The 18,789-nt window shown below is 44.8% G+C and overlaps 1 protein-coding gene across 2 annotated transcripts in view; it reads left to right on the top strand.

Moving 5' to 3' along the window:
- PTPRN2 (protein tyrosine phosphatase receptor type N2) overlaps nucleotides 1-18,789 on the top strand; it is a 2,289,968-nt gene that overhangs the window by 1,014,683 nt on the left and 1,256,496 nt on the right. For both annotated transcript variants that reach the window (XM_086941498.1, XM_086941499.1), the window contains exon 7: nucleotides 12,864-13,106. In XM_086941498.1, coding sequence (XP_086797624.1) covers nucleotides 12,864-13,106 — 243 coding nt within the window. The remainder of the gene's footprint in view (nucleotides 1-12,863; nucleotides 13,107-18,789) is intronic.

Raw genomic sequence — 18,789 nt, 5'->3', positions numbered from 1 at the left:
TGACGTGTCCCAGCGCTGAAATGCCAATGGCATCCCAGCCCCGAAACCCCTGCAAGGACGCTAGAGCCGGCAGTTGTCCGTTCTGCCACAGCGGAGCCTCTCTCGTTAATTTATTCCACCACCCCATGCGGCGCAGAGCTCCACGCCACACTCAGAAGATCACCTGGGTAACCACGGGAAGCCTCTTCCTGATGGCCGCCGAGTACAGGATGGTATGCAGCGTATCTGGATCCATCATGTACCGCTCAAGGGCATAGGCCGGGTCACCCCGGTCCCCATACCACCATTCATTCAGCACCAGCAAATGAGACGCTTGGTAGTAGGATAGGATGTCAGAGGTAGCTAAGCCCCCACAGTACGTGGAGAGAAAGCAAGTACGAAGAGCCACTCTCGCCACTCCTCCGGCCCAGAGAAACTGGCTTAACGCCAAGGTCACGTGGCGAAACCACTGCGGCGCCATGGGATATGGGTGGTTCTGCAGCTGGTACAGGAGGCGCGAGAGGGCCACCATCTTAAATATCGCCGAACGACCATAGATGTTTAGGGGCATTCTGGACCATGTTTTCATATCCGATCGCACTCGATCCCAGACTGGCACCACGTTGCGTGCCCAAGCTACTCCCGGTACATCCGTCAAAAAAAAAAACAGGTATTTAATACCGCCCGCCGCCTCCTGTAGCACTGATGCCCAGGGTCCCTTCCGCTCACCTCCCCCAAGCACCGACAGCGTGGACTTCTGCACGTTTAAGGGTAAGCCTGATACCTCCCCGAACACACGCATTATCTCAAGGACTCTAGGTCCGGACCTATTTGTATCCGTAAGGAATAAGAGGACGTCGTTGGCGTAGAGTGCAATACGATCAGACGGACCCATCTCCCATTCGAGTCCCCGCAGCTGTGCATCCACCCGCACCCACGCCGCTAGCGGCTGAGGAGCAGTACTTTAAAAAAAATTTTTTTTTAAAACCTTTATTTATGAAATGCACGTTACACAGCGTCTGCCTACAACCCCTCAGGGCCGGCCGCTATGACACATATTGAAAGAATAATGCAGGACAGTACACTTTTGAGACGATCACTGAGCACACATTATAGTGTGGAGCATAAAACAGTACGTAAAGGATAGCAAAGGTTTTGATTTTATAGTTTTGTCGAAGAAAAACAACAAACACAAACGCATGGCATCATACTGGCAAGGGTCATAAGAGGGTGGGGGAAGGAGCAGTACTTTTAATCATTGTACTACTTTTAGCAGTGTCACTTTAGAAGTACTTTTGGTTTCTGGACTAGTATCATTCATACACGTAGTAGTAATTATTGCTATAGTTGTGGAGTTTATTAATTTTTTTATTTTATTCGATTTATATAGCGCTGGAGTTGTGGTACTGGCTCTGGTACTAACATTAACAATGATGCAAGTAATAGGTCTCTAGTTAGTACTGGTCTTAAGTAAATCATAGTACTATTAACGTTAGTAAGAACAATATTATATGCAATAAAAGATGCAGTGGTGCGATCAGTTATATTAGAACTAGTAGTAAAGTCAATAGGATCAGTAGCAGTTGTATAATAAGTAGTATTACCATGACTAGGATTGGTGTACATGTTTGTCAGGCAACAGGACAGGATCAATAATTTAAGTCTACAGAGTGATACCAGGATCGCAAGGTGTATTAATTTGTGAGACATTAAACATAGCCTCGATACTAAAAGTGTACAGGTCAATTTGTTTGTGCAGGCATTCTTACTGGTGGAAAGTAAATTAAAAGGTAACCAATTATTTTGCACCTTTGCTGTTAAGGTGGAACTCCAGGCTGTGTTCCTGCCATGCTCTGATGTCACTTCCTGTTTAAGGGTTGAAGGATGCCCACAAAATAGAGCACAGTTTACTAAAGAAAATGCTTACAGAATTAAAAAATCGCCTTGATGAAATGTGTTTTTGACCAGATTTTCAGCACCTGCCAAAACTATTAGTAATATGCAACAGCAGTATATTTTTTATCATGTAAAAAGAATATGTCTGCTTTAAAAGGAAAGTGACGTATATTGGGCATATAATACACACATATTTGAACCTAGTCATGAAGGGAAATTTACATGTGTAGAGTTACTCACGTGTAAACGTATTACTGTACCTAGTGGAAACTTTACATTTTTTTGCTGGTCACCATTTCTTATAGTAAATTACTCCTAGGTGCAAACTTAGATTTCGCCACTCCTTTAAAACAGAAGACGGAGCCCACTAAAGCAGAATGTATGTTTGTAAAGTTACTTGCAGTAGTTCTAGTAGTAGTACCTAGTAGTGGTAACTATTCACACAAGATGGAGCTCTCCCTAATAAAAAGTATAGGCAAAAATAATGAAGTTTAGCAACTAATAAATAATATTGCTAGTATTTTAATGTTACATTAACAAGTCAATTAACCTAAAAGAACTGCTATAAACCTAAAACTAATACAATAAAATGTTACAACAATGATATCATTAATGATGTAATTTAACATGTCATGAGTGATGTAATATAATAATGAGGTCGAGTGCTGCGAGGTGTGTTGGCAGAACTGGCCAATCCACCGCAGGTCCCCATGGACATTCATCCCTGGCAAACTCCTAACTTACATTTTGATCTTCATTTTTTGGGGGGGATTTTTGGATTTTTCAGGTACCGTAGTACTGACCACTCAAGACTCACTCCATGGCACTACGGCAACATGCAGACTTCCCCAAGGAGGCTTGCACTGTACTGCAGTAGCATTGGGGCACATTTCACCGGCATACGGATGTACTTTACGAGAGGGTTTTGCAGGGTCCTGTGGTACACAAAGCAGGATTCTTTCTACATTTTGACCCTGAGGAAGTGAGGTTCATTCTGTTCTAAGTTGTAGCCAGCCAAGGAGACTCCTTAGGTCTTGCGGTAGCAAAATTGCCAGTGGAAGAAAAAGCTTCCTTGGCCAAACAGAGAGCTCAGTACTACAGGGCTTTTGTGGGACCTGCTGTCCAGAAATACCTGACTTTATAACCCCTTCAAGCCCAAACAAAAATGCTAAAAGGATTTACACTAAATTGCAAAAAGCACACTTTCAGAATAAAGTTCTAACTTTTTGCAAATTGGCTGGCATATTTGTGTGACTGTTGTGGGTCCTTTTTGGCTATAGTAACGTTTGAAGTGCAATCTGTAATCAGCTATAAGTTTATTCTTTTGAGTTTAATTTACATTTCATGCTCTAAATCCCTCCTAAGCTCTTTTTAAACCACTGTTTACCCCTCCCTAGTCCCTTACCATTTAGGGGTCGATTCCAATCTGGGTCGGAAAGCACTCCGACCAAGCCGAATCCGGGGTGTTTTTCGACCGATCCTGACCTCTGCAGTCCGACCGAGCGAGTACGATGCGGCCGGATGCTGTCGGACTCCCATAGAAGTCAAAGGGAGCCGGTCGTATGACGCCTGCATGGGCTCCCATTGACTGAATGGGTACGTCTCGCACAAGTGCGCCCCCTACAGTGGGTACGCATTGGTGCCATTCGCACCATACATGCCTGTGTTGGGGAGACACATGGGTCTCCCCCTGTGTGCGAGTCGTAAGGCTGCGGGTAACTAGGGGTCCGACGCGGACCCCTAAAGTCCAACTCCAGGAGCTATTGCGAGCCAGACGCTCCGACTCGATCCAGCTGTCCGAATCGAGCATCGTACTAGCTCGGTCGTGAAACTTCTCCATTGCGCTCCACGGTTTGCTTGTGACTGAGTCGTTCGGAGCGGTTTGAACCCGGAAACGATTCATTCGGAGATTTCGCGCTTGTTCGCACCGTACTTCGACGTCCGGACCCGTGTACGACTCGGACGGAAATTCAGCCCATGAATCGGATCCGCTAATGCCGAGCCCGATTCGGTGCCCTACCGACCGAGATCGGAATCCGCCCCTTAGTAGCAAGTATTACCCATTTTCCAGTTACTGCCCCAGGTTCCTCCCACATTGACTACTGAAATGTATGCCTAAATGTGCGAAGACCTCCGAAAAAGGGTGCAGATCTCTGCAAAGAAAAGATAGGAGAGTCACAGGCCTCCCCACGCAGGTTTATGAACAGTATTTTGTAGTATGTGAGTAGTACTATTGTAGAACTACTAAACTTATTGCAAAGTGCAGTTTGTGAATAGCCTTCATTAAACACAAATCAAAGAGGGTTCATCTGGATGTGTAATCGTTCTCCTCTCCCTGCTTGCATTACCGACCAAGATATTCATGCTATACCACTGAGCATCATTACTATCAAATTGTTTTGATGCTTCAAACTTCTTAACAGTCTTTCAATAAAGGTGAGTTTCTATTTATTTGAAGAATGATGGAAGTAAACAGAACCCTTTCTTAGATGTGAGATTAAGTGAAAAAAAATAGTTCATGTAGCCACAGATGAATTTCCGAACAGCTATGTAAAAGTAATACAAGGCTTTTAGGTACGTTCAGGGTTGGAATGGGACAGACAACGGTCCCCAACATAAAAGTGACCCCCATTAGTGAATTAGATAGCTAAAACAGTGGCTCATGTTTGCAAATTGTGGCAGTTTTGACATTTTTAAGACATGCTCTATAAGTGTCTTGCGAGGTTCGGGAGGCTGCATTGGAGCTTGCTGCGGGCAATGTTTGTTTTCATTTCAGGAAAATTAACAGTACCAACAAGCCAGGTAGACCATAAATCAGGCCCACAGACAGCCAACAAAACTGGCTCACACACTGACATATCAGACCAGCCTGTCGGGCACTGCCTTATCACCTTATTGGTCAGTCTGTCCCCAAGTGCGATCAATGATCCACGGGCAGACAATGCAGGGACTTGTGGGTATGGCTGATATGGTCAGACTGCTATAAACAGGTACATTTGTCCTTTAGATTTTTTGCAGGTTAGTATTAACAGTACTGAAGCGTACTAAGCAATGTTGACGGGACATTTCGTGTAGGGGGGGTTTCTTTGCTCTGTACTTACATTTCTTGCACAGTAGGATTATTGACGACTACAGAGCACAGATCGGGGTTGAGCAATGCACAGACTTTAGCGAAAAATACCCAAATCAGTCAATCGGTCGCTAGCAAAGTGCTCTACCACCCATATTGAAGGCTTCAAACCCCCAGTTCTACACTTTTGCTTACAGGCCGTGCTTTTTACAACTGAATGTGTTGCACTTCTCTAGCATATCACAGCTAATATATAACAAGAAACACAGTACATAAGCAGGATGGAAGAACCGGGGCTTGCAAGCACATCCCTCCTTTGGCGGGCCTTTTTCCATGAGATTCCAGATCTGAGGCTAAATACAGAAACATTACATGGAAAGCCTACTTGAGTCAGCATGCATGCATCATTAATATCGAATGGAAAAATGCTGAGAGTACGTCAGAAAAAGGTCGTCTTTCTCATCCACTCGTGACATGCTGATTAGCAGATTAGCAAATACTTTAAAAAAATTAGCATAACATAAAAACAATGTATCATTCTTCTTTAATAGTTTTAAATAAAAAAAACACTTTCTGTGTAAAAAAAATGTATATTAAGAGAGTTTTGTAACATTAAAAACAGAGAAAATATGAAAAGAGCACCAAAAACATAAGACTGAGGGGCACATGCATCAAGCCTTTTTCCATTCACAAATGGGCAAATGGAAAAAGGCCGTTTCAGATGCATGGGCCGTTTGTCATTCGCAATTTCGTTAATCACAATTTTTTTTTGCGATTGCCTATATTGCAAATGCATTTAGGGAATCACAATTTGCTTATCCCTATTTGCAGGTTCGTGTAGCCTTTCCTTAATGCGAACTGTGCATTTAGGAAACCTTAATTACCATCAACTTGAAATGCATTTTTCAAAGTGGCATGTAGTGCACACAGGCCCGTAGGTGCATGTTCATACTTACCTTTTTTTGGGGGTTGCATCAGGGGGGGCCTAAGGCCCCCGGGCACCCTTGGGTTTTCATTTGCAATTTGCGATTACCAATTTGGTAATCGCAATTTGTGAATGCTTTACCATTGATTCCTATGGGCCTATAGGCCCATAGGAATGAATGGAGTCACATTAGTTAATAGCGATTCGCAATATCCAAATTGCTATTAGCTAATATTAAGGAATCGCACATTTTATTGCGATTCCTACATCCATAGGCATTTGCAATTACCAAATAATGATTCCTTAAAAATCGCAATTTGATTATCGCAAATGAGGAGTTTGATGCATGTGTCCCTGAATGTTTAAAATGTCAAACAATGCTACCAGGGAGAGAGTCTGCTTTAGGATGAGAATCAAGGACGAATACCATAATACTTCATAGTCTTACATCTTGATGCATTTGCTCACAGTATTGACTGGTGGTTTTAGTAGTACATGGTGTACTTGCAATGTGATAGCATTAATTTGTTTGGGTAATTATCTAACAGTTCCCCGGTTCAGCTTTGCTAATTCTGTAATCTGTTATGTTGAAAATTGATTTCCTTCTTTCAATATTGTCTTGTTCATTCGGAGAAAATATATATAACCAATTATGTGACTGTGGGGGCGTGGAAGGAACAGGACGAAGGCTGGCTCGAGGTAAATATGGCTTTATTTTCTGTAATACACGTTTGTGCCTGCTGGTGAGTCTTTCAGCGGCAAACTGTGCTGGGTCCGTGATGGCGGGCAGCACTCGGAACCTCTTGATTGTTTCACTGGTCCGGGCAGCCTCTTCTGGTGCTTTTCCGAGAGGGTACTATCAGCTCCCAAGTTGCACCAAAAAGGAAAGAAAAGGAAGGCTTTAGTGGTGCTGTCAGGGTTTCTTAACACTAAGGGGCCGGGGGTGAGGATTTCTGCAAGACCCGTGCACGTTTATTTACACTGCCGGTTTGTGAGGAGGTGAAGTGGCGGGTCACGGGTAGGGTGTGTGAGGGAGTTGGGAGGGGGTTAGCCGTGTGAGTCGACGCAGCGTTGTCCTACGCTTTTTAAGGGCGTCCCCGTCTCCCTGCCCAACCCGAGATACGGTCTTGTACCTGGTAAAGCCACGCTCTTCCGTGAGCGTGGCTCGGGGATAAGTGGGGACGCTGGCCTCTTAGCTCTGCTTCCTCCGTCTCGAGGTCTTCTCCTCCGCTCTCCCTCGGACTGCAAACACTGTTGGCTCTCGTTTCTCCCACGGCTCCTCTGTCTTCCACCTTTTCTGCGTCGGTGACGTCACACGCCATCTGCTGGGCTCCCGCAAATATATCCAATGGCTACTTGCTGATGTTTGTTGGGGGTGGGGCCTCTTCACAGTAGTATGCCCAGTTATGGGCTCCCTGCTTCTTTTCTCCGCTGTCAAGAGAGGGTGACAGGAGTGGCAGGGACCACCAGTCCTCTTCCATTGACCTCTGAGGCGGGCTTTCCCCGTCACACACCTTCCCCCCTGGACTCTTCCGATCGGGGAGAGACGGTACCCTGGAAAGATAGTCTGTGTTACCATTGTCTTTCCCCTTCGGATGTCTAATCTCAAATGAATAAGGTTGAAGTGATAAAAACCATCGAAGTACCTGAGGATTTTGTGCCTTGTTTCTGTTCATCCACTGGAGGGGAGCGTGATCAGTGTACAATAAAAAAGGACGTCCTTCAAGATAGTATTTTAGCTTATCCACTACCTACTTTATAGCTAAGCACTCCCTTTCAATAGCAGGGTATTTACACTCCCGAGGAAACAGTTTCCTACTAATATATAGGACGGGATGTTCTAACCCATCTTCACCTATCTGGGACAGCTCCTACCCCTGAGTCAGAGGCGTCTGTTGAGAGGATAAAAGGTTTGTCAAAATTGGGGGAAATTAGGACCGGGCAATTGGTGATTATTTCTTTCAACCTATCAAAGGCCTGAAGCACTTCTGTGTTGAGGTGAGCTAGAGTGTTTTGTTTAACCTCCTTTCCCAATAGATTAGTGAGGGGGTGGCTACTTCACCAAATTGGGGCACAAAACGTCTATAATAGCCGATTAAACCCAAAAAGGTTCTAAGCTCTCTCTTTGTGGAAGGAAAAGATGTATTAGCTATCGCCTTAACTTTCTCAGCTTGAGGAGCGATTACCCCTTCTCTGAGTATGTACCCTAAGTATTTTACTTGTGGGTATGCAGCCCTAGACTTCTTAGCATTAATATGCAGCCCGGACTCTTTTAACGCTAGCAGTATTGTCTGTAGGTGTTGTAGATGGTTTTCCCATGTCGGACTAAATACCACAATATCATCGGGGTAGGCCGAGGAAAAGGAAGAATAGAGGTGCAATATCGTGTTCATTAGATATTGAAACGTCGCTGGGGCGCCATGCAGCCCGAAGGGTAACACATTAAATTCAAACAGCCCTTCGTCTGTAGAGAAGGCGGTCTTCTTCTTACCCTCCTCCCTCAATGGGACTTGCCAATATCCCTTCGTTAAATCGAAGGTAGTGATGTATCTGGATTCCCACAGTTTTTCTATTAATTCGTCCACCCTAGGAATAGGATTAGCATCAAAGGACAAAATGGCATTTAAGGCTCTGAAGTCCATACAAAAACGTGTGGAACCATCAGGCTTAGGGACCATCACTATGGGCGAAGCCCAATTACTTTTGGAGGGTCGTATTACTCCTAGTAGTAACATGTCTTTGATTTCCCTCCTTACGGTTTCCCGGCGTGCAGCAGGGATACGATAAGGCCTCTGTTTCACATGTTTTCCCTCAGGGGTCTCAATGTGATGTTCTGCAAGATGGGTTCTACCTGGAAGATCCGAGAATATGTCAGAGAAGGGTTTTAAGGTGTTCTGTAAGCTGTTTTTATGCTCAGGTGTTAGACCTTCATTTATTGGCAGTAGATCTAGGGTTGTGGTGTTTTGTTCTGTTATTGTTAGTACTGAGGTGTCTTTGGGTTTAGGCTCCAACCACTTTTTCAGCATGTTAATGTGATAACATTGCTTCCTATTGGGGGAAACCTGCACTCTATAGGTAGTATTACTAAAGGTTTCAACCACCGGATAGGAACCTAACCATTCGCTTTGGAAATTTTTTGTGGATGAGGGCAAGAGTACCATGACCCAGTCACCTACTGCTAGCGTTCTCCATCTCTTCCCTTTTTCATATTGCTTTTTCTGCCTGATCTGACTTATCTCCAAATTAGATGCTGCTAGTTCTCTTAATTTCCCGATTTTAGACCTTAACTCCTGGGTATATTCTAGCAGGGACTTGTGCTCGTTTTCTTCCTCTTTCTCCCAGGCATCGCATGTGATTTCTAGGAGTGACTTGGGCTGTCTCCCATATAGCAGCTCAAAAGCAGAGCAGCCGGCGCTGCTTTGCACTTGGGCTCGCAACACATATAGGGCCAATGGTAGCAGCCTGTCCCAATCTTTTACCTCAGTTGACAGGATCTTTCTCAAGGTGGTCTTAAGGGTCCTATTGTACCGCTCGACTAATCCGTTCATTTGAGGGTGATAAACCGAGGTACGGATGTGCCTGGGGTCTAGAGTTTTACAAACCTCCTTCATTAGTTTCAACACGAAGGGGGTACCTTGGTCTGTCAAAATGTCTTTGGGAAATCCTATCCGGGAAAATAATTCGATCAGTTTTTCATTTATGTTCTTTGTCGTAGGTGCCCTGAGGGGAAATGCTTCAGGAAAGCGTGTTGTATAATCCACAATAACTAGGGCATAGGAATTTCCTTTTGCGCTTTTAGGGAGAGGCCTATCAATTCCATTCCTACCCTTTCAAATGGTTTCCCTATAAGGAAAGTGGGACCGCGGGTGGGCGTTGTAAGTTTTTTTTTTACATACCTCACAGGACTGGCAGTAGTTTAGTGTCTCTTCATATATTCTGGGCCAATAGAAATGACGTACTAGATTCTGCGTGGTCTTTTCTGCTCCTGAATGTCCTGCAGTGAGAGGGGCGTGGGCATAGAAGAGTACTTTATCCCTAAATGTGACAGGAACCACCAACTGTAGTGCACTTCCTTGTGCAGCTTCCCTATATAGGAGGTCGTTTTTAATGACAAACCATGGGTATGGAGGTGAGGAGGCATCTTGGTTCACATGCGCATTTTCTCATGCATTAAGTAGTGTCGGGTCATTAGCCTGTGAAAACTAAAACTACGATCCAAAACCCACGGCTCCTTAGTGATCAGTGTGGGATAGCTTATATTAGGGTCAATTGTCTGACAGCCTAACTTCTTTGAAACATGTGCATAAACTTAGGATTATCTACCCCTATAATGAGGTCTTCAGGGAGTGTGTCCACCACCCCCACCCTTACTGTACAGGGGGCTTGAGTATCGGTAAACAAGGTAACTAAGGCTACAGGGTAAGGTTTTGTGTCGCCGTGTACACAAAGTATGTGAACTATAGCGTCCGGGACATATTGGGTTGACAAGACCCACGTTTTCTGTACAACGGACTGCCTATACCCTGAATCTAACAGAGCTCTTAATTTCTTACCGTTAACCCTAACACTCACATGAAACGAAGGGCCCATTTCAGCTGAATACAGAACAGCCTTGGGTATGTAACCCACTTCCATGGGCTCCTCCATAGGTTTTCTTCGGGGGCATAGTCTAGCAATATGGCCCCACTCCCCACATTCAAAGCATTGTGGACCTTTCACAGGTGGGGTCTCTATCTTTACTGGATTACTTCTTGGTATCTCCACTGGGTTTTTGTTTTTTTCTCTCCCCTTGGCGGAGCTCCTGTCTTGGCCTGTTTCTCCATCTCCCAGGAATATGCCCGTGGTTGTGCCCTGATATAATTGGCAGCCATCTCGATGGCTTGTTCAGGTGAGAGGTGGGGATGTTGCTTGAGCCACCTTTGTGTTCCGTAGGGAAGAGCCTCGAAAAACCGTTCTAGGTAAGTTCTATACAAAAGGGGGTGGCGATGGACGGAGCTTCTGAATCAATCAAACACTCACACCCAGTCAAAAGATCTGGGTTTAATCCATCACCGTTCTTTAGCCCACTCTGCCACCCCAGTTCAGACATGGCTATATGCAAATCAGTCTGACCCTGTGCCTCATGGGAACAGTCGAGCCCGAACTGCCAAGCCATGTCTTCCCTGGACAGGAAACAAGCTTCCGAGGACCGGTTTCTGGCATTCCAGCTTGTTTTCCAAAAACTAACCAAGTATATATTCATCATAATTTTAGTGGAAGAAGGATAATTTCAAGATGTCTGTTTCTTGTTTTAATTTGTCATATAATGATTTCTTTTGGTACCAATAAATGCTCTAGGATGGCTAAAGAAAGAGGGTAATTACAGTCATTCATTATATTTATGCTGAATAACGCGTCACAAATGACGTATGAATAATGCCTAATTAATGATTAAATGGAACATTCCCAAAAGTGTAAAAAGCTGCTTCAAATGTGCATTGATGTACAGTGGAGCGCTGTAAGCTATGAGACATAAGTGTTTCTATAAGAAATGACACATATAGGTAAAGTAAGATGTATGTATGTTTGCTAAGAAGTGGTAATTACCTTCTGTGATGTTGTAAACAACTGATCAAAGGAATCCAAAAATGATGTCACTACCAACCGGTGGCTTTATAGGGTTGGTGATGATCAGCTATGTCATCAGAGATATTAGGAAAGCCCTCACACCTTTCCACTGAGTCGGTGGCCTCTCTACCATCTAACACACAACCCAAATGTGTTGGGGGAATTTGCACTCGCATCTATAGGCTGAAGTAGCATTTGTTCTATCCACCCTATGGCCTTAAAGGGCTTGGTGATCAACTACATCATCAGGTATGCTAGGGTGGCCCTGACCCCTTTCCATTGTGCAAAACTCTTTATTGATCGCCCTAAGTCCACTAGTAAATCAGAAGATGGCTTCTACTACCACTCATAGAGCTGGCAACATGAGGACCAGTGGAAGACAAGTCTGGCAGTCGTTTCATCTTATCAGCCTAAAAATGGGGGAGGGTTTAGATACAGGCTAGATGCGGTACCTTTTTTTCTTGCTACGGACTAAATGAATGCAACAATAATATTTGGAGCTATGTTATACTTAAATTATGTTCTTTACATTTAAAAGGCTGGAAGTGCCAAACATGGATTGTAGCATAACGGCTAGAACGGTCGACCTCGAAGCTGGGGAACTGGGTTCGAGTATCAGCAGGGACACTCAGCATCCTGTGATTCTGGGCAAATAAATATGGGCCAAATTTAGATGACGGTCGGGTTGTCCTCTGACTGACATCCCCGGAGTTTTGAGACCAACCCACCTTGGGTCGGTGATTCGAAACTGCAATTACAATGCGACGCACATGGTGCGGTTGCAGCCTCCCATTTCTCTATGGGAGCTTGTGAGGTGGTCAGAAACCGGCCACAGCACAAGCTCCGAAAGGTAAATGGGAGTCTCTGTAAATCCCTGAACTGTGTGGCAGACACCTCACGATGGCTGCCACACATGCAGGGATTTATCATAGGTGCCCACTCGGCCTCCAACTAGCGGCCGCTGAAGAAGGGTAGTCGCTTTCCTATGGGCTTTCCATGTCAGAGAGCCGAGCATGGAAACCAACATCAAAATCTCAACAACGGAAACGCCGTCCATATGGGAATCTGTTGGGGGTTCCGACTGGCCGATGGGATCATTGAGCCTCTCGGAAGCCAACTAGGTATGTTTGTTACCGACCGCCATCCTAATTAAGCCCTTAATCACTCCATGCCTACAAAAAATGTATGTATCTGTCTGTAATGTAACTTGTGCTCATGTAAAGCGCTCTGATACCTTCGAGTTGAGTTTGTGAAACATAAAACTCTAAAAACAAATATATATATATATATATATATATATATATATATATATATATATATATATATATATAATGAAACCAAAGGCAACTATTCTAATAATTTCCATCTATTGTCTTTCTCATTTAGAGACATTTATTGAAAATGTGGTGAAGGAGCTGGGAAAGCGCAAGGTGAACATTGACCACCTCAGCCCAAAAGAGCTGGATGAGTTGGCTGATGTTATTGCCGATACACTTCAAGTGGTTGATGCGAAGGAAGGCGAAACTGGAAAAGTACAAGGAGGAAGATCTGAACAAGATATGAAAAGGGTGATATCTCCAGCATTGCAAGGCAACAATGAAGACTACACTGCATCAGAGAAAAATGAAGGTACCCCATGTACATTTACGGAAGATTATTTAATATATTTCAGGCGATTGTTTGTAGTACTGGGAGGTTATACAAAGATTGGTTCTATTTTGAGGTTGCTGCATCACTGTCTTCAAGAGGTTAGAGGGAGACATGCTAGACGCTCATTACTTTTCTTCATTGGGAGGACGAAATAGGGTAGGTTGTAATAAACCACACATGACAGGAGCAGGGCTATTCATCAGTATGATCCAGTGACTGACTTTGAATGAATAGTGTTATCTTAATAGAACATCAACATTAAAAAGATGATTCTCTTAAACTCTGTTTATATGCAGGGAAAATGTTAGATTTGTTTAGGTGTGTACCCTAATTCTTTACCACTTGTGTTGGGGCTAGTATTGGGCTGAATGAATCCATCTCACTACTGCACACTACTGAAATCTTGGGGCATATTATCAAGGGGGTTTATCTCCGCTTTTTTGGCTTTAAAAGCCAAGAAAGCGGAGATAAAATTATCTCCCTATTACCTAGCTGCTGCTAACACCAGTTAGCGACATCTAGTAGGAGATAGCGACCATCTTGGGCCCCACTTTGCATGTCAGTGATATTTATCACTAATGAGATGCAAAGTGGGCGTGCCAAGATGTTAGAGACTGAAAACAGTAGCTAACATTGCTATCTTCTATTACCAACTTTTGGAGATATTCGCGCTAAGCGGGAATATCTCCAAAAGCTAACACCTGCCCTGAGCAGTTCTTAGCCATGTTATCCAATGGGAGGTGGATAACATGGCTAAGAGCATTAGCTCGCTAATGCATGAATATCGCTGACTTTTCAGCGATATTCATGCTTTGCGGCGATTTTTACCGCATTTGCGTTAAACCCTGGTAATACCAAGGTTTATTTGCGGTAAAAATCGCCGCAGCGCTGCAGTAAATTTTTGTCTCTAACCAAGCAATAGCGATAATTATCGCTATTGCTTGGTAATATGCCCCTAGTTCTGTATTCCCACTGCAGCAGAGGATAATTGGGTGGTCCAAGCAATTTGTAATCTTTGGTTGGATACCTGGTTTCTTTTTTTAGCAGAGATGAATCCGGGTGTTGTTGGTGCACATTTAGAATTGTTGTTGAAGCTCCTGGATCAGTTGTTTTTATGGGTGCATGTAGAAGTGAATTAGTAAACGACAGAAAAACAACTGTTGAGTCATCCACAAAATGCATTTGCAGTCAAATATTTCATTAAACGTTATTTATTTGCTATTCCGTATTGCTCCGCATAACAATTGTCAAACAAAAATATTTTAAAATAAAATAATATTGGTATTTAGCCAGCCACGGCCTGTGGAGGGAGTTTCGGTGGGGCGGAGAGGTGGGGTGGGGTGTGCTAAAAACTGTAGTATGGATGATTGAAGGTAAGTAAACAATTTAATAAATATAATGAATTTCGTAGCGCACCCTGCATCGCATTTTGCGGAAGTGGTTTTCTTTGGTGGTAATGAAACGCCTGACTGGAGCTCCTGGTGGCCTAAGGATTTGCCGCTTCAGTCTGTTGAAAAATAGAAAGTAAAAAATCTAGGAATAATCATCGATAAATCACTGTTGATCAATCCTCAGATTCGACATCTCTCAGTCATTTGCTTCAGTACACTCCGAATGCTGGAATAATTCTTGCTGCTCCTACCGCTGGAGAGCAGAAGGATCATTGTGCAGGCCTTTGTGACATCTAAGCTCGATTATGTCAATTGTATGTACCTTGTTCTCCCTAAATCTCTGACCCAGCATCTGCAAGATTCCCAAAATGCGGCTGCCAGAGCCATCACGCGATCTAGTTTTAGAACATGTATGACCCTGGTTCTTAAATCTTTGCACTGGCTCTGCAGTAAAGAGCGGATTGACTTCAAGGCCTTGACTATCTTTTTTAAAGCTTTTCACAAGGCCAGTGCTGTATATCTTAATAAAATGGGTCAACCGGTATTTAATGTTCAGACCCTTACGGTCCCCACATACTAATTTGGCTATTATGCCCAAAATACGTCTCACACGTAGGTGTGGGCGGAAAATCCGTTCCGCTCGCGGATTTTGCGGATTTTCGGGAAATTCGCAATCCGCGAGATTCGCGAATCTCCCGCAAAATCCGCAAATCCGCGAGCAGCGGATTTTGCTCGCACTGCTCGCACTGTTCGCGTGAGTTCGCGCCCCGCGAATAAGTGCAAAATTGCAGAAATACGCTCTTAGCAAAACTGAAAGTAACTACTTACCAGGTTCAAAAGTTCAGGCTCATCATTAGTAGCCATTTCCTGTAGTGCTTCCTGAGGGGCCCCTCCAGAGTTCAGTTGCCAGTTGAAACTATTATGTGACCCTGCTCTGAACCTCAGAATAGTTACACATATGCCACAAAGGTCCTGAATTACAGCTAAGGGAGACAAGCAGGAGCCAGGCTGGAAGTTAAAATCCATTAATCAGCCCCTAATTCATTATTGTCAGTTGGGGCAGGGCAGGTGTTGTAACTAATTTTGCAACAATGAAAGCACTTAGCAAGTGCAAAAGATCACTAATCAGGGCGCACTAAGGAAGCAGGTGCCAGCTAAAAAAATATTCTGTGACACATTAATCAGCCCCAAATTAATTCAGGTCACTTGAGGCAGGGAAGGTGTGCTTTGCTTTGCCGAAAATAATGTACACTGGACAACCAGAGGGTGTGGTGATGAAACAGAGGGTGGCATGGGTGGGCCAGAGGGTGGCATGAGTAGTCAGAGAGTGGCAGTGGTGACAGAGAGTGGCAGTGATGAAGAAGAGTGTCCCAAACAGGCTGGACACGTAGAAACAACAAGTTCGCAAAACTTGCGACCCGACAGGTAAGTTCGCAAATTGCGAAATTGTAAAAACCCTCGCGAACTGGCAGAAACACGGGCGAACACAAAAAAAAAAATCCGCAAATTCGCGGGAATTCGCAGATTTTGCGGATTGCGAATCCGCAAATCCGCAAAATTCGCGAACGCGAGATCCGCAAAATTCGCCCATGCTTACTCACACGTCCAAGCAGCAGATCCTTTGGTTTTCAGGGTGCAAAGCTATGGAACAACCTACCAGAATCATTGAGGCTTGATGCTAACTTACTTTCGTTTAGAAAGAGCCTTAAGACATGGTTGTTTCAATAAAACTACTGGCCTTTCTACTCCACTCTTATCACTGCGTAAGTTCCAGGACACTCTTGTTTGAGTAGCTGTGCTCTCTACTAAAAACCCGTTTTCATTTCATTTTAAGATGTGTGAAGGTAGAAATCAAAAAAGGACCCAAGCATGTCAACATTCTTGAAGAATGCCATGATACTGAAAGGATTCAGAAAAGGGGGTGGTGATGAACAGAGTGTCTGAATTAAGCAGACCACTCTTACCCAGTCCAAAGATCAGGGCTTGATCCATCACCGTTATTTATCTCACTGCACCATCCCAGCTCAGAACCTGGCTATATGCAAATCAGTCTGTCCCTGGCCCAGTGCATCATGGGAACAGGGCAGACTAAACTACCAAGCCAATTCTTCACCAGAAAGGAGACAAGCTACCGGGGACCGGTTTCTGGCATTTCAGCCTTCTTCGGCCCGGCTTGCTTGAATCCTGATGGTGCAGTGAGAAAGGGACTCATGTCTGAGTATACCCTGCCACACCTATAGTGGCCAAAAACGATTCAGAAAAGCGGGTGGTGATGAACAGAGTTTCTGAATTAAGCAGACCACTCTTACCCAGTCCAAAGATCAGGGCTTGATCCATCACCGTTATTTATCTCACTGCACCATCCCAGCTCAGAACCTGGCTATATGCAAATCAGTCTGTCCCTGGCCCAGTGCATCATGGGAACAGGGCAGACTAAACTACCAAGCCAATTCTTCACCAGAAAGGAGACAAGCTACCGGGGACCGGTTTCTGGCATTTCAGCCTTCTTCGGCCCGGCTTGCTTGAATCCTGATGGTGCAGTGAGAAAGGGACTCATGTCTGAGTATACCCTGCCACACCTATAGTGGCCAAAAACGATTCAGAAAAGGGGGTGGTGATGAACAGAGTGTCTGAATTAAGCCGACCACTCTTACCCAGTCCAAAGATCAGGGCTTGATCCATCACCGTTATTTATCTCACTGCACCATCCCAGCTCAGAACCTGGCTATATGCAAATCAGTCTGTCCCTGGCCCAGTGCATCATGGGAACAGGGCAGACTAAACTACCAAGCCAATTCTTCACCAGAAAGGAGACAAGCTACCGGGGACCGGTTTCTGGCATTTCAGCCTTCTTCGGCCCGGCTTGCTTGAATCCTGATGGTGCAGTGAGAAAGGGACTCATGTCTGAGTATACCCTGCCACACCTATAGTGGCCAAAAACGATTCAGAAAAGGGGGTGGTGATGAACAGAGTGTCTGAATTAAGCAGACCACTCTTACCCAGTCCAAAGATCAGGGCTTGATCCATCACCGTTATTTATCTCACTGCACCATCCCAGCTCAGAACCTGGCTATATGCAAATCAGTCTGTCCCTGGCCCAATGCATCATGGGAACAGGGCAGACTAAACTACCAAGCCAATTCTTCACCAGAAAGGAGACAAGCTACCGGGGACCGGTTTCTGGCATTTCAGCCTTCTTCGGCCCGGCTTGCTTGAATCCTGATGGTGCAGTGAGAAAGGGACTCATGTCTGAGTATACCCTGCCACACCTATAGTGGCCAAAAACGATTCAGAAAAGGGGGTGGTGATGAACAGAGTGTCTGAATTAAGCAGACCACTCTTACCCAGTCCAAAGATCAGGGCTTGATCCATCACCGTTATTTATCTCACTGCACCATCCCAGCTCAGAACCTGGCTATATGCAAATCAGTCTGTCCCTGGCCCAGTGCATCATGGGAACAGGGCAGACTAAACTACCAAGCCAATTCTTCACCAGAAAGGAGACAAGCTACCGGGGACCGGTTTCTGGCATTTCAGCCTTCTTCGGCCCGGCTTGCTTGAATCCTGATGGTGCAGTGAGAAAGGGACTCATGTCTGAGTATACCCTGCCACACCTATAGTGGCCAAAAACGATTCAGAAAAGGGGGTGGTGATGAACAGAGTGTCTGAATTAAGCAGACCACTCTTACCCAGTCCAAAGATCAGGGCTTGATCCATCACCGTTATTTATCTCACTGCACCATCCCAGCTCCGAACCTGGCTATATGCAAACCAGTCTGTCCCTGGCCCAGTGCATCATGGGAACAGGGCAGACTAAACTACCAAGCCAATTCTTCACCAGAAAGGAGACAAGCTACCGGGGACCGGTTTCTGGCATTTCAGCCTTCTTCGGCCCGGCTTGCTTGAATCCTGATGGTGCAGTGAGAAAGGGACTCATGTCTGAGTATACCCTGCCACACCTATAGTGGCCAAAAACGATTTAGAAAAGGGGGTGGTGATGAACAGAGTGTCTGAATTAAGCAGACCACTCTTACCCAGTCCAAAGATCAGGGCTTGATCCATCACCGTTATTTATCTCACTACACCATCCCAGCTCAGAACCTGGCTATATGCAAATCAGTCTGTCCCTGGCCCAGTGCATCATGGGAACAGGGCAGACTAAACTACCAAGCCAATTCTTCACCAGAAAGGAGACAAGCTACCGGGGACCGGTTTCTGGCATTTCAGCCTTCTTCGGCCCGGCTTGCTTGAATCCTGATGGTGCAGTGAGA

This window comes from Lissotriton vulgaris, chromosome 10 (genome assembly GCF_964263255.1).
Source record: "Lissotriton vulgaris chromosome 10, aLisVul1.2, whole genome shotgun sequence".
In the NCBI taxonomy this organism is placed as follows: domain Eukaryota; kingdom Metazoa; phylum Chordata; class Amphibia; order Caudata; family Salamandridae; genus Lissotriton; species Lissotriton vulgaris.
Note: the sequence above shows the minus strand (reverse complement) of the source record. Positions and strands in the feature narration are given on the sequence as shown.